General features: G+C 44.8%; 1 protein-coding gene across 1 annotated transcript in view; it reads right to left on the bottom strand.

Annotated features, from left to right (window-relative positions):
* Window positions 1-14,542, bottom strand: part of LOC310794728 (uncharacterized protein) — a 52,168-nt gene extending 37,626 nt beyond the window's left edge. Inside the window, exons 1-2 of the mRNA XM_083656750.1 lie at window positions 14,307-14,542; window positions 10,711-10,909 (exon numbers count right to left, since the gene is read on the bottom strand). Of these exons, the coding sequence (XP_083512876.1) occupies window positions 10,711-10,902 (192 nt within the window). The 5' untranslated portion in view covers window positions 10,903-10,909; window positions 14,307-14,542. The remainder of the gene's footprint in view (window positions 1-10,710; window positions 10,910-14,306) is intronic.
* Between the last annotated feature and the right edge of the window lie 2,497 nt (window positions 14,543-17,039).

Here is a 17,039-nt window from a genome sequence, read left to right as displayed (position 1 = left end):
CCTGAATCTGAAGTTGGAAACCAGACCGTTTGCAAAGACTCTGGACTGCAGCAGACTGTAGAGGATCTGCGTGAATAACAGCTTCTCTCGAAAGACACAAGCCCCAAGGCAAAAGAAAAGAATTACCAAAAGAGAGCTGGATGTGGAAAGTTGAGACTCAGCATTCCAGAGGCATGGATCTCATCGTCGCTTAATTTCTCCCTTGCCACTTGACATTGTGTGTGTGTGTTTGTGTGTGTGTGTGTGTGTGTGTGTGTGTGTGGGAAATCATTCAATCTGCACCCCCCCCCCCCCTCCCGACCAGTCTATCTCAAAATCTGCACTGTCACCTTTAACTGCTGTGTCAAGGAGACAACGCGACACCTCCTTGCAATATGATTTTGCTTAACACTGCAGCCATGACAGTACAGCTTTGGTCTTTTTCACTGCAGCCATGACAGTCCCCGCTTTGGTCTTTGTCACTGCATAGTAGTCACACCACTGCATGAAAAGGATTCCAAAAACTGGAAATGGATTGTTTCTCTTCTCCCTGCTCCCACATATTCCCACAGAGCCTTATGTAATAATACGCTGTATCACATTCAAAAACACCCTGGGTTGTTAAACAGCGAGCCATTATCAGACCGGTTCCAACACATTACTACACACTCTTTCCCACACTAAGCATTAGAATCTGTAACACTAAGCGGTAACCTTAATACTTTGCACCAGGGCCCAAAATTAACTTTTTGACTCAGTCAAGTGATAGGTAAACCGGCCAAGCATATTTTTTCCTGGCCAAAATAATAAATCACATTTTTGTGTCACATATACATACTGTATATCCATATATATTAGTGTTGTCACGATACCAAGATTTTACCCTGCAATACTATACCAGCCAAAGTATCACGATACTGGGTAGTATCCATAGGTAGTATCACAATACCATGGAGAAATCTATATATATTTTTCTTTTATGAATGTGCAATGTATTTACCTACACATTATAATGTAGGCATGGACTGGTATGAGACTTTGACGGTATGACAGTGTGCTGTGTTTATACTATATTGTACTTTTATACTGTTATACTTCTCCAAATATTTGTTGCCCTGCACAGCTCAAAAAAAGTTTTTTTTCTCTCAGAAGTGACACAATTTATGCTTTTACTCTGAAGGCAGAACAAACCATCTTCCTGTCCCATTCCTACCTAATGCTGGCCTAACTTCCTGTCTGTTGCTAGCTTACCTGCAGTCTCTTGACACGGGTAACTCAGACAGACAGAGCGAGGCTGCTGGCATTAAGCTGGAATTATGCTTCCCGCATCGGTGAAGACTGTGAGTGTCCGTGCGGAAAAGTGACGTCAAATCAGCCTCCGCAAGGCTCCTGTGCAGACGGTTTTCGCCTGGCACACCCCGAATTTTGTAACTACGCGGACGTGGCTGGGCGGACAAAGTGGAGTTTTCAATACTCCCGCCACTTCCGCGAGCAGAAACCCGCACAGAGTATAAAAGCTCCACACGTTTTCTCGTCAGGATTCCGTGTCTCTCATTTGCGTTCGACAGTCCAAACGTCAAGCATAATTCCAGCTTTACACAGCGAGAAGCTGCAAAGCTACTCGGTGGTCCCACATGCTGTTTTGTTGTGATAACGTGTTCTAAACGCAGCGTTTCACCATGCGATCATAACGCTGCTGTGTTCATGAAACGCATGTGTGTGTCTGACTCCTGTCAGCTGAGCTACAAGTAGCGACCTGCATGCTACAGTATGGATAGCAGCTGGCGCTCCACATCTAACTTTATATTTGCCTTCCTCAGAGCCGCATAGAAACAAACACACACATGTTGTTAAAGAGGGTGTGCTAATGTATGGTAAACAATTAATTTTACATGATGACTATTTTGGGACTGCAATGCAGATGGCAAGTGGAGTGAACGGACCAGCGGTTGTGACGTCGGTAAACAATGCCGAAAACGAGGCCGAAGATGGCCGAAGGAGAGCTTGGCGGCTGCCAAAAAGTGACTCTCATAAGACCAAAACACACATGCAGTTTGAATCATTTTACATGACGATTTTGTCACTCGCCATGTGGTGGACAGACCTCTCAGCGTCACTCGCCAAATAAAATGTACTCACCAATGGCACTTGGCGGGTGTTAATTTCGGGCCCTGCTTTGCACACTCTTCACTGACTCAGATAAGGCCCTGCTTTGCACACTCTTCACTGACTCAGATAAGGCCCTGCTTTGCACACTCTTCACTGACTCAGATAAGGCCCTGCTTTGCACACTCTTCACTGACTCAGATAAGGCCCTGCTTTGCACACTCTTCACTGACTCAGATAAGGCCCTGCTTTGCACACTCTTCACTGACTCAGATAAGGCCCTGCTTTGCACACTCTTCACTGACTCAGATAAGGCCCTGCTTTGCACACTCTTCACTGACTCAGATAAGGCCCTGCTTTGCACACTCTTCACTGACTCAGATAAGGCCCTGCTTTGCACACTCTTCACTGACTCAGATAAGGCCCTGCTTTGCACACTCTTCACTGACTCAGATAAGGTTGCTATTCTACCCTTTTTTCAAGGGAAGATGACAGAATAATTTAAGACAGCAATACAGCCTCATGTCATTCCTCCTGTTACTGTACACCTTGTTGTATCAGCTAAATCTGCATGGAATTGTGGGATAGGTCTTTGACTAGTCTCTCAAGCCAGTCAATCCAGTGGTGTAGTCTAGTTTATTGTAGTGTACTGTAAATTTCGGTCAATGAAGAAGAAAGTGAAGCGTGCACATCCACTTCAGTAGGCAGGTGCAGGACAAATGAAAAAGAGCTAGAATAAAGTAATAGAGTCCGCTCCACACAGTGCGCACACTGGAAAAAATCAAGCTCCTGGTCAGTTTATTGAGGTTTCGATCTTCCGATCTTTCAATAAACTGACCGGGAGCTTGCTTTTTCCAGTGTGCACTGCAGACTCTATTTCTTTATTCTGTACTGTACATTTCAGCATGGAGTGAGATATGTTGTTCTATGTTATGAGATATGGGGGGGAAGGGGCAGGCTATGAGGGGTTCCCAGGGGATCATCATCAAATTGATTAATGATGAATTATTATTTCATTATTATTCATTATTATTTCATTTACAAGAAGTTAATGCAATGACAGAATATTCTTCATTATTATTTCATTCACAATGAAAGTTCTGTAACAAAACTATATTGTTATGTATACTGTAGCTACTTGCACATTTTTAAGTGGGTATACTCAAATGCTGGAGCTTTCCTTGTGGGTATACTGCGTATAACTGCGTATCATGTAGACTACACTACTGAGTCAATCTCTTCCACAATCATATGCTCCAGAAACAGTCTGTACTTCAGCCCATTGAAATTTGGACAGAGGAAGTTGTCATCTTCCAAAGAAAAAACAAACAAACAAACAAACAAAAAGCTTAATTCGGTATTCGACCAATCGCGACATATGTAAACATAACAGGCAGGTAATTGGGGAAATGATGATCCCGCCTCATTTTGACCGGACATCCTGCCTTATTTTTTGACCAACTTTGAGAGCTCCAAATTACAGACAAGTAGGTGGGAGCATTTTCAAAAAGTGGGAGCCAACGCGTCAGTCTTGAGAGACTAGTGTTGGACAGCAGCAGTCGTCTGTCTTGAGAGACTAGTGTTGGACAGCAGCAGTCGTCTGTCTTGAGTAGGGCTGGCACGGATCAGAAAACCCACGGATCGGATCGCGTGACGGATTTTGAGCCACGGATCACGGATTTTTCGGATCAGCAAAAAAATATATATATCCGTTATTTCTCTCAAAATTAGATTTTCGATTTGATTTTTTAATACTATTATACTTATCTAACCATTTGTTGCCCTGCACAGCTCAAAAAATATTTTTTTCTCATAAGTGACACAATTTATGCTTTTACTCTGAAGGCAGAACAACCCAATGTCCTGTTTTAGGTGGCACTACTGCGCCTAACTTCCTGGCTGTTGCTTGCTAACGTAGTCACTTGACACGGGTACAGACCAGACCGGGTGAGTCTGGAAACATGCATAACGTTGATGCTACGTTAAGCTACTCGGTGGCCCCACGTGTTGTTTTGTTGTTATTTGTCCAAGGCAACATTTCACCATCCGGTGATAATGTGTTCGTGAAACGTGTGCGTGTGTGTGTGTGTGTTGTGGCTCTCGTTATCTTGTGCAGCCCGCAACACGCTGATCGCATTCCTGTGCTTTTTCAGAGGTGTTGAAATAAGTTTGTGGTAATACTGTCTTTAGTAGCCACTAGCCACAGCCTTCAGATATACTTTACAGCGGCGACAAGGGATGAGGAAGCTCACTTGTGCTTGCCATGGTGATGCCTGTCTGTGTCTGGCTGCGCTGCAGGCGTTCTCATTGAGAGACTAGTGTTGGACAGCAGCAGTGGTCTGTCTTGAGAGACTAGTGTTGGACAGCAGCAGCCGCGTCTGTCTTGAGAGACTAGTGTTGGACAGCAGCAGCCGCGTCTGTCTTGAGAGACTAGTGTTGGACAGCAGCAGTCGTCTGTCTTGAGAGACTAGTGTTGGACAGCAGCAGTGGTCTGTCTTGAGAGACTAGTGTTGGACAGCAGTAGTCGTCTGTCTTGAGAGACTAGTGTTGGACAGCAGCAGTGGTCTGTCTTGAGAGACTAGTGTTGGACAGCAGCAGTCGCGTCTGTCTTGAGAGACTAGTGTTGGACAGCAGCAGTCATCTGTCTTGAGAGACTAGTGTTGGACAGCAGCAGTCGTGGGAGTGCACTCCACATCAGGTTTAAGTTAAGCGGCTGGCTCAGAGGAAGCCTGTTGAAAATCTGATCTGGACAATTTGCCTCATGCCATCTTGACATTGTTTTGGCCTCATTTCCTTCTTACAAAGAAGTATAAACAGGAACATGAAACTTGGCTGACACTTTCTGTCTCAACTCGCATTGCAGACTGGCCACATCACATCCAAAACTTGGGCTGACTTGAAGGGCACTTCTGGAATCTATTGTTCCTGTTAGTAACCCCCTCTGCCTTTCTGCACTCAAATTTGAAGGGTTCATGTGCTGAGCAGAGTCTGAGTTGAATGACAAAAGCACTCGGCCTCAGACAGCAGACTATCCGCAACCAACCCATTCTCCCTCCCAGCTCTTCAATTACCGACATTTATTCACGAGCCCTCGTTGTTACTTCCAGAAGAGAATGGTAGCCTCCTCTTGTCAGAGAGGGACGATACAGGACATTTTTATTTTTTTTTAAATAAGGGAGGTTATAAAGGCGGTGGGAGATGGGTAGGAGCCCCTTCGGGGGGTCTCCTGCCCTAACGCTAACCCCCGCCCCTTGCCCTAATCCTAACCTTAACCCAAACCCTAAACCTAACCTCTCACGCCCCCCACACCTAACCCTAACCCCTTATCCTAACCCAAACCCTAAACCTAACCTCTCCATCCCCCACACCTATCCCTAACTACCCCTTACCTTAACCCTAACCCAAACCCTAAACCTAACCTGTCCCACCCCCCACGCCTAAATCTAACCTCTCCCACCCCTATCCCACCCCCTAAACCTAACCTTCCCCCTCTCCCCCCCACGCCTAAATCTAACCTCAACCACCCCTCTCCCACCCTCCACGCCTAAACCTAACCTCTCCCACCACTCTCCCACCCCACCCCCCACGCCTAAACCTAACCTCTCCCACAACCACGCCTCACCCCCAGCCCCACCTCAGGGAGCATCTGCCTGTATCATCACTCTCTGACAAGAGGGCCCTACCTTTCTCTTCTGGAAGTGACAACAAGGGCTCCGGGCATAACGTAGGACGTTTCCGTTGGGAGTGAGAATGTGTTGCCACAACGTTATTATGTGACGTCGCAGCAACGGGTTCCTGGTCTTTAAGTTTTACCGTAATACATAATTTGTGACATCAAGTAGACGAGACCAATAGAGGGCATTTATAGAACGTTGTCACAACCGCATTTTGTTAGTAAGGGTAGTACTTGATTTTTGCCCCTCTTACACAGGTCACTCTACTTACACACAACCAACAGATTAGGATGCAGATACAGAGAAATGACACCACACCATTCCAGCTGTCTCGGCCATTTACAATCGCCTGTGTTTGATAGAGTGTACTGTATATGTTCTGGTCAATGGGACGAACATGGTAAATGCATATTGACCCAACCAGTGACCATATCCCTGCCTTGACTGCAACTTATACATTACTTTATTATATTAATCTAATTATACCCAAGGGGTATAATTAATTATCACCCAAGATATTTCCTTGAGGGACTGAATAAGAATTCAAAAATGAAATGCAGTTCTGACCAAAGGCAAACCATAGTAGTCCAACAACACCAAGTTATGAACATACTTATTCATATTCAGTGTAACATTTTTCCACACAGGTGATTTAGTTGAAATTTGCATAAGCAAACCTGTGCCTGCTGTGTGAAAGATGTAACCTTTCTTAGATGTATTCCATCAGATAAATTACTTATAGCCTATAGCTTTCACTGGGGCATACATGGGTAAAACTACTCCAGATGCAAATGGGTTTCAGCCTGTGGAAGATTAGGGCATATAACTTATAGCTGGCCAAATATAAAAGTGAAATATTTTGGCCATAATGGTGGTTGAGGCTGGAAAGCAGTCTGTCCATCTTCCAAAAGGCCCCAGCTGCTATCAGCAAGATGTCTGCTTGCTCCCTGAACCTATTGAACTCCAATCGAAACCAAGCAACCAATTCACCAGTGTTACACTGTTCTACAGAGTAAACAAATTCACCAGTGTTACACTGTTCTACAGAGTAAACAAATTCACCAGTGTTACACTGTTCTACAGAGTAAACAAATTCACCAGTGTTACACTGTTCTACAGAGTAAACAAATTCACCAGTGTTACACTGTTCTACAGAGTAAACAAATTCACCAGTGTTACACTGTTCTGCAGAGGTCAACAATTCACCAGTGTTACACTGTTCTGCAGAGTTAACCAATTCACCAGTGTTACACTGTTCTGCAGAGTTAACCAATTCACCAGTGTTACACTGTTCTGCAGAATTAACCAGTGTTACACTAATGGGGTTTCCATCCAAATGTATCGCATAATTCAAGCGAATTTTGTGAAAATCCGCAAAATAAAATGCAAATTTATGCATGTTTCCATTCAGTTTTGTTTAGCGAGTTTTGGGAGTCGGCAGGTTGAGCAGTAGGTGGCGCTTCTCGTCAGGAGGAGGCGTAACGTGCCTGTGCCTGTAAGAGATCTCCCTATCAGCGGAGACCTGCTTTGATTGAGTCCTCACCGTCCTCGTCGTCGTAAAGTCGCCTTCAAAGCATGACGTTCGATTATAACGAACTAGTTGTGTGGCTTAGCCTTCCCAAATGTTGAGGGTCGTTTTTTAGAATTTAATACATAGAATTGGGAACGTTACATTCAATTTCATTCAGACTGCCTGGGACTAATCGCCGCCATTTCCCCCCGGAGTAGCATAAAGCGGAAGTGAAGTCACATCCGGTACGTCATCGTTAATTCGCAAAATCTGTTTCCATTGCAAAAGTTCGCATCTTCCTACTGTCAATCCGCTGATAAATCCACCCCCTCCAAGCGTAAAAACTTTTATGCGATATTTCGACCTTTATTCGAATTTCTGGTGTTTCCATTCAAGTTTATATTCGCATTTTGGGTAAATGCGAATATCCAGAGGTGGATGGAAACCCCATAACTGTTCTGCAGAGTTATGCAATTCACCGGTGTTACACTGTTCTGCAGAGGTCAACCAATTCACCAGTCTTAAGGTCCTTACACATCGGGAGCGTTTTTTTCGTGCGATTAATTCGCACGTCAATAATATTTTCCGAACCTATATCAGTCAATGCAACCCTGCATACCAACGGCGAAGTTTCGCTGAGCGTTATTGTGGTGTTTATTTTTTCGAACCACGGTCGATTTTTCAGAAATTCGCTTCCGACGTGTACACATCTGTGGCTGTGATTGACAGGTGGGTCAAAACTCGCATCGCAATTTCGTGCCGTTTATTCGCATCGCTCTTGATGTCTAAGGACCTTCACACTGACCATCCAATTCACCAGTGTTACACTGTTAGGCTACGTTCACACAGCCATCCTTAGTGCTTGAATCTAATCTTTTCCCCCCTAAGTGACTCAGGCCAGTCTTTTTCATGACTGTGTGAACAGTACAAGTCACATTGAAAGTGACTTTTTTAAAGACGACCTGGGCTACTTTCAAATGTGGAAAAACATCAGATTCGAATCTGATGTTTTGGAATGTGACTCCGGTGTGAACAGACATCTGGCCCATATCTGACTTAATGCTTCAATGTGACTTTTACGTCATTCCAGAGCGACATTTGTCACTATTCTGCGCTGGCGGGAGGAGGGAGGACGAAGCAGGCAGATTGTGATTACAAACATGGAGGACAGCTGCGAGGGAGCTCAGTGGAGGGACAGTGAGGTTTTAGACCTTATATGTATTAGCAGGAAGTAGCAGCTATTGCTCCACAGAAAGCCATCATTAAAATGTTGGCTCTCTTTCTCCTCCTCCTCGCTATCATCTGCACCCGTATTCGCTGGCTTCCACTGCACAATAACTTGTAAATTAAAACGTAAACAACAGATGAAACAACATCGTCGACGTCAGCTACCGCCATGTTTACTGCTGTCTTCTTCCGGGTTTACGTAGAACAGAACAGCAGTGTGCTGCGTGTGACGTTATTGTTGTTCTTCTGCACATGCGGGTCACTTCAGGTCCGCGACCTGTTCACACTGGAGTCTGATATGGGCCACTTTTAAAAAGTCTGTGTGAACAGCCACACAAAAAATCAGATGTGAGCAACAAGTCAGATTCAAGCAGCACTAAGGGTGGCTGTGTGAACGTAGCCTTTCAGTGTTACACTGTTCTGCAGAGGTGTGGAATCTGACGAAAATCATGAGTTTAGAGAAATGTAGCAGTGTGTATAATTTAAACGTGATACGTGTAACATATTGATCTGATATGATTTGCTGTCTGTCTCCACAAGTCTCCAGAAATCACTCAACTGTACATGATGGGAGACATGAGCATTACAATCCAGGAAAAAACTGATACATCGCATACATGGTCAGCTTAAATGTCCTTCAGACATTCAGTATGTACAGCACAAAGTTGATACAACCAAACTATAAATGTTAAACGTTATATAACTCATGTCAATAACAAACGATGTACAAGATTATTCATCCTATCAGGTTTGTAAAAGATTTGTTGCTATTCTAGTGAGGAGTCTGAAAAACAACTTTGATACGGTAATGGTACCATGGCATTAAAAATAAAGCCATATTGAAGTTAACTCATTGAGTGCCAATGACGACTTTAGTCGTCAATTCGGATAGTAACGCTGAGTGCCAATGACGACTAAAGTCGTCAATTGCGTTTTTTGACGGTGGGACGTGGATCAAAGCCAGATCCATCTCCTGTAAAATTTTGGGGCATGTGTATAACCTATTTTACCGACCCATTAGGTGGCGACAGTGCTCTCCAGATTAGAGAAAGTTGAGGAAAAAAAGCAGAAAAAGCCCTGTGATCAAAGAGAAACCGATGCATGAGCCAGAGCGGCACAGATTGCTCTGGCTGCCTGCCCTGGAGCCAACGTTAGCTGCGAACAGCAGTCAATCCGCTCCCACAAATGTCTCTGTCTCTGCTGTATAGCTTCTCCACACGATTAGCCGCCAGAAAATAAAACCAAAGCCAATGGTTTGGCTTATACAGTGTCGCGCTGGGAGCCGGCGCACAAGGCTGAGTGCTCCGAAAATAGACTGGGTGCAGCGCACTTTGAAACGCGCAGCAGAAAGCCTATAATCGGACACAGCTTCATCCCAGCTCACAACCGAAACCCCAGAAACGCAGACGAACGCGAGCCCCATCCAGACTCCCCCGACGAGCGGCCGCCATCTGAACGTGGATCCGTGAGGCAGCAGAGCCTGCCATAGCAGGAGGCAGAGACTCGCCTGACACACGCAGCAGCCAGCACAGCGAGCAGAGCCACCAGACACACTCCCACGGAGGAGGAGTTTGGAGTTGAGGGGGGTGTGGGTGCTGTTTATTGAAGGAAATTACTGTTCAGATGTTTCAGGTCAGAAAATATTAGTTTCAGAGTCAGTGATTTGCTTGAAATGCTTCATTTCACAAAAGGCTCAATATCTCAGCTCCTAGATGGAAACGCCTTTTTTTTGCTGTTTTTGACCTATCTTCTCCGGCTGATAACTAAAGAACGGAAAATGATATCAACAAACTTTTTTTTGCTGCTGATACAATAGAGTCTCATCGTTCTTTGTGCGTGTTCGGTCGGTGTTTACATAGTAATATCACACAATATTCTGTGGGCCTCGAGAAATCACTGAAAACGCTCTGAAACTCTGGCACTGGGAGCGTCCGTTCTCCAAAAGTGGCTGGCACTCAATGAGTTAATTAGGTCAAGACCCTCAAAATTATGTGGTGTGGAAAATCGATTTGCTTAAATTATACAATATGTCAGAGATACAATATAGAAGTGACGAGTGGATCTAAAACTATCAGTCCAATTTGCAAATTTGTGAACGAATTTGTGAGGAATTGAGATTAATCTAAAATCTGGAATTAATGGTCAGTGTATTTGCAGGATGAAAGCTTGGTCAACCCAGTTCCTGTTGTCTTTGATGGATGCATGGTTTCTTACCTGAGGATCATCAATTGTCAGCCCATCGTCATAGTCATAGATATCCTGGTTCTCCAAATTTAAGTTATCTAGGTCCACATCATAGTTGGCACTGTCGTATGTGTCTAATTCCGCTTGTCGGGCAAATCTGGGGCCAGCCACCACTGCTTTGAGGACGAAGAGTCCCAACACGAGCCGCACAAGCATCCTCATAGTCCACCTTGACATGGACAGAGAAATGCATAGTCAGAAGAGCATCCTCCATCCTAACATTTACAGTGGGACATATAACAGAACATTAGGCTCAGGCTGAACTCTTTTATGTTGAGTTTCACTGGTGACAAAAATGCTGCTACACATGTGAGACTTGTTTTTCAAGGCTGCTAAATTGTTATTGCCCAGGTGGAAACCAATATACAATACAAAAACCACATCCTTTTTACACAATAACTCATAATTCATCCCATGTAAGTAGTAGCATAAACATCTAAAAGTTTGGATGGTGGTTATGCAATAAAGGGACAAAGAGGCAGTAAGTGCTCTTCATGAAATTCAAACAGGGAGGAACTAGCTCAGATAATTAGCTTTAAACTACTATACTGTATTACTAGCAAAAGCATCTGTTCTGGGAATTATGTGTGTAGTACATTTTAACAGTGTATGTACACACACTTTAAAGGTGCTGTAAGCAATTTAGGTTCTCCCGGTTCTCATTCCCAAGTAGTCAAATACTTTGCTTTGGGTTGCGGATCCGTCCAGAACACCAAGCATTAGTATTTGTCTACTTGGGAATGAGAACCATGTTGACTCAATCCTGTTTGTGGCATTCTCTCTCCTGATTGGATGAAGTGGGATGGGATACCAGAAAGTGTTGTCATCTGTTTACAGCAAAGCAGAGCGAATGGGAGAATGATGTTACTGACCAAACACTCTATATCAGTGATTGCTGTCATTAAGAAAGAGAAAAAAAACATTGTTTACAGCAGCTTTAAATAAACTCTATGTCATTAGCAGCATGGCCAGGTTGTGCGAAGGACCAGTGGCTGATGTTGGGTCGAAAGTGCGTACATCTCTGAGGTCAGAGAATTCAGCGTTCATTACTGAGGTGCAGACACATGAGGGCCTCTTGCCTCACTGCAGCCAGGGGCTTGCTGTTCCAGGGAGCAGCCATCTTGGCTCAAATCAATGCTTGCCAGTGGCGTGTCAAAGGTCACGGGTCACAGTTGATCTGATAATGAACCATGGGAACGTTTCCATGGGTCTGCAGGGGTAACGCCTTTAAGTAATCTCCTTTCAGAGACTGTTATGAATAGGGTTGAAGAGGGTTGCTGAGTGTCGATTTTAAATGTATTCAAATTAATATGGATTTTGGGTTGCTCTGCTTCTTTGCCAAAGTTTTGTCATTTGGCAAACAAGGTGATGAAATACCTTTAGGGCTGCATTTGAATTCCTGCCTTTTTGGCCTGGGCTGCAATTATTTTCCCATTTGCACCATAGTATTTTCTCTACGGGTGAGAGCATTGGCAGAAACGCTGGACAAAATCCCTAGGAACAAATGCTGATATAATTGACATGTGATTTTTTCTTCTTGAGGTTTGAAATGAGGGCACAGATAAAAAGACCATGGATGGATTATGCTTTTTCACTCATTGCAGATGTACCACCCACTGCACTGTCCCCAATAATCCCTGATCATAATGTTGTCCATTTCCTCACCAGAACATACTTTCTAAGTTTAGTGCAGTTTGATTAAGTTCAGAAGTGCGAATGCCAGTGGGAAAGCGCTAACAAGATTAGCATGTGTTAATTACCTCTTAATTAGCCAGCATCAGGCAGACATTACCCCGAGGAACTCATTATCTGACAGTGGGGGGGATTTCATTGCACACGAATGGCAGGTGCAGCCACATGTCAGCACGGCTGAGATCCATCATGCAGAATGAAGTGAAAGGAGAGGGCACAGGAGTTTAGAGAGAGTCCTCTAGGCCGGGGCAGAGAAACGGAGCGCGAGGGACGGGAAGAGGAGAAGAAAAGAGAGAAGCAGTGAGATGGAGAGAGAGACGTGGACACGAGGTTGGCCCTCAGGGTTAGATGGAGAGAGTGAGGAAAAGACTGAGTGAGAGAGAGAGTGAAAGAGAGAGAGAGAGGGAGAGAGAGAGAGAGAGGAGTGAGGAGTGAGGTTTCTAAGTTGACTCGACCCTCGCCCTTGACAGAGGTCCTTTATGAGGCCCGGTCGCTGCCTGTCTCAGCACTCAAGCTCGAAATTCCACCGAGGTTTGTGGACAGGATGGCAGTGAGTTATGGCTGCAAGGAAAAGCTTCATTCACACACGCACACACTCACACTCACACTCACACACATGCACGCACATGCACACGCACACACACTCCTGCAAAGACACATGCTCTCACAGATGCGCACTCTCTCCAAACACACCTATCTTTCAGAGAGAGAAAATTGAGAAACCTCTGCTGCTATTTTTGGGATGAGGACAGATATAAAAGAAAAAGCCTTCCCAGGTTATTTGAGTCATGAATCTGATCTTTGTTGATATGGGATCTTGGGATGGGCGGAATACCGTAATCATGCAAATCAATTTGCACATCGTCTCTTTGGACATGGCCAAAGTGCACTGAGTGCGCCTCGCTAAGAAACAGTCAGGCGATTGGTTAATTGGCATCCTTACTGAAATAGATTTTCTGTCAGTCTTCATAATGTCATGAAGCTATGAAATCCAGCATGGCTACACTGAAAGAAGGACTATACTACAGACAGAGGTGTGCTTTTATACAGGCCATCACAGCGTACAGTGTGTGGAAACTGTGTATGTGTGTATGTGTGTATGTGTGTAGCCTACAGACTGCCTCTGTGTTATGTTTGGCTCCGTGTTGGACATTCCTGATATCCAGTGATTCTACCTTTTTCCCCCAAAAGCGACAAGCAAACTTGACAGACTTCCCTTTCGCTATTGGTAGTGAAACAAATTGGTACATTTGTACCACAAAAAGGCAAAAAGAAATAAAGAAAAGAAATCCTCCAACAAGTAGGTAACAATACACTGAAATAATTGAGAGCAACGGTAAACTCAAATAAGTTTGTGCATAGGGAGGATACATACACTACAAATAAGCTTGTTTCTGAAAAGATGAGAAGCTTTTGGTCATTTTGACCAAAAGCAAGGTGAAGCGTCACTGAATCCCTACAGGCAAAATTCAACCTGCTTGAGTTAAAATTTCAATGCTGTCAAAGATGCAAGAAAAAACAAAAACACAAATGCAAAAACTACTCCAAATCAATCAGCATCACCTGGGTTGTCACTAATCCAGCAAACCACCTGTTGGACAGACACACCTGAATCACACCCACTGAAGCTTGTAAAGCTGCTGGGCAGCATCACAGAATCACAGAAATGACCAAAAGACAAAACGAGACATGCACATTTCAGATAACAAATGACACACAACAAATGACCCGGCCCAGCGATCAATTAGCTAGGCTGGTGCTCTGCAAACCCTCAGCAGCAATGCTGAGGGCGAGTGGAGCCAGTCCCCCTGCCTAAGCTCCTGCAGCCAGACAGCCATGGAGCCACCATGAAGATAGTACCAAAGAAGGCTTACCTCTGTCTCCTGCTTTCCCGAATGTTCCCTGCAGCCGTGATGGAGATGCTGAGGGCTCGGGGATTTGGTCAATGGTGAGAGGTCGTGCAGGGTGCCTTGAAGAGGGAGGGTGTGTGTGTTTGTGCGTGGGTGTGTGAAGGGGTGTGTGTGTGAAGGTGACAGTGTGTAGGTGTGTGTGTGCATGTGTAGGTCTGTGCGCTCTGGCAGACCCGAGTGCCCTGCAGCTTACGTGTGAAGGTAGGCACTGAGACCGATTGGACTGCCGTGGATCGCTTTTGGTCCCTCTCGGAGCGCACCCACCCTGCACCATACACCCTTTCCACACACCCACATGCACGACCCTCTCCAACACCACGCACACACACGCACGCACGCACGCACGCGCACACACACACACACACACACACACACACACACACACACACACACACACACACACACACACACACACACACACACACACACACACACACACACACACACACACACACACACACACACACACACACACACACACACACACCAGACACAGAGAGGCCCCCCAATGGCCAAATCCCTGACAAGAGTAGCCTTTATTTTTCTAGAGAAGAGCGTGGCTCAATCAGACTGAGATATTTGTCTGCCTTTTCCTGAGGTGAAACTCGTGGCATGTGTTGCTTTCATGTACGTATGGGGGGGATCCGCGGGGCCCCTGTACACAATGAGACCTCTGTGAGGAGCCCCTGTTAGCATGGTGCTGAGAGGAAGTCCCTGCCTGGAGGAAGGCCCCTGCTCTCCCTTTGCTCGAAGCTGCTTTCTCTGTCGCCCGCACAGCGCTGCTCCAGCTGGATGCCCTCCCTGGCCTAACTGCAGATCAGTTGTAGAACAGAACAGGCCCACATGGAGGGGAGCGGTCGAGTCCGGTCCGGTCCGGTGTGCGTTCACAGCTCAAGAGGACTTAAGCGGGTGAGGCTGAATCACGGATTACATTGCTCAGTTTGCTTTTGTCCAAAGTTGCCATGGGATGTTGTGCATCACATGTGGGATACTCTCTTAAATACCGCATGCACACACACACATGCACCCCCCCCCCCCCCCCCCCCCCCCCACACACACACACACACACACACACACACCTGTCTTCAGTGTTCATTGTTGGAAGAAGGAATGGGGACACACACAGGACAGAGGAAGTTATTGGCTGGCTTTCATCTGTCAGCTATATTTGGCCTCAATTTTATTCAACCTGCCCAGCACTCTCTCTCTCTCTCTCTCTCTCTCTCTCTCTCTCTCCCTTCCTCCCCTCCCTCTCTCTCTGCAAGGTAACTCTAGACCTTTTGATGAGTGAGGGGAAAAGGACACAGTAGGAATGCCAAACATCGTTCTGCACCTGCTGCAAACTGCAACTTCTATTCAGAAGTCTCCGACTGCCAAGCTCTTTCAAAAGGCAAATTTTTTTAGTGCAATTTGGCTCAATGGCACTGAATAACCCCAAACATCCATGTGCTTTACCGACACAATGATTGAGATCTATATGACTGTGCGTACAGAGGAGCGCATTGTACAGAGCCTGAGAAGTTCTGCAGACTCTGCACACTCATATAGTGACTGACAGCTGGAGGGAAATATTATGCCAGATGATAATCATTGAGTGAGCCTTTGTTTGTTTTTTTCTTATTTAGTCTTCCTATCCTTTCTAATATTCTGAAGAGGTCAAATATTTTGGGACAGGAAAGAAATTGATGGAGGGATACACTGGCATATTTTGGAGGCTACCAATGAGGAATCCAGTTGGCCTGTATCAATGTGATTCCCTGTGTGCAAATGACCAAGGTCAAATGGAGATGGACGCAATGAAAGAGGATATGTAAACCATGGTACAATGCTGTGATATAGCTACCAGAGTGCAGAGGAAGAATGATTAAGGCTGTGTGTCCATGTGGCGTCTATTCCTAGCAATTAAATGCTGGAAGTACGCAGGGGAGCGCTGGTCCCAGTGCACAATATGCAAGGAAGCAGATTGAAAATAACGTTAACTCAGCAGTGGCTAGCTTGATAGCTGACAACTAACAAGCTAGCTAGTTTCTCCATATGATTAGTTGCCTGAAAAGGAGCGCTCAACACCAGCACATTTTTGAAAAGTTCAGATATTTTCAAAAACGGCGGGCCGCTCTGAATAAAAGACGCTGGTTGCAGTGCATATTGTCTAGACGGCCGTAGGTGCCCGCATACGTTCTCTCCTAATTTGAAACAACTGAAAAAAGATGAAAAAAGACACTGGAGCTCAGGAAAAGAAGCTTAGTGGACACACGGCCTAACCTGTACAATGTCTTCAATAGAGACATACGGTAGTTTGATAATGACAAAGCAAGGTAAAGCTCAATGTGTGTGAAAGGTTGATCAAGACTAACACAAGGGGGTATTTGTCCCATAGATGCTCCTTTAAAATGAATTAACTCTGTTGATCTCAGATGTTCTCTGAATACCAGTGCAGCATGGATTATATATGCTTAGTGAGTTAAAGTGACTGAAATTAGGCTTTTAACACCATACATCTTGAATAATAATAATAATAATAATAATGAAAAATAAATAAATACAATAATAATAATAATAATAATAATAATAATAATAATAATGATTTGATGCCCTGCACATTTACATTTTGAGTGGCATTTCCTCATGGATGACTTTATTAGATTCTCAAAATGTGGTGAACATCCATCATACCAAAATGTCTTAATTGGAAAAAAA

The sequence above is a fragment of the Poromitra crassiceps genome (genome assembly GCF_964638095.1).
Source record: "Poromitra crassiceps genome assembly, chromosome: 2".
Taxonomy (NCBI): Eukaryota; Metazoa; Chordata; class Actinopteri; order Beryciformes; family Melamphaidae; genus Poromitra; species Poromitra crassiceps.
The sequence above is the reverse complement of the archived record's forward strand: the minus strand, read 5'-3'. Positions and strand labels throughout refer to the sequence as shown.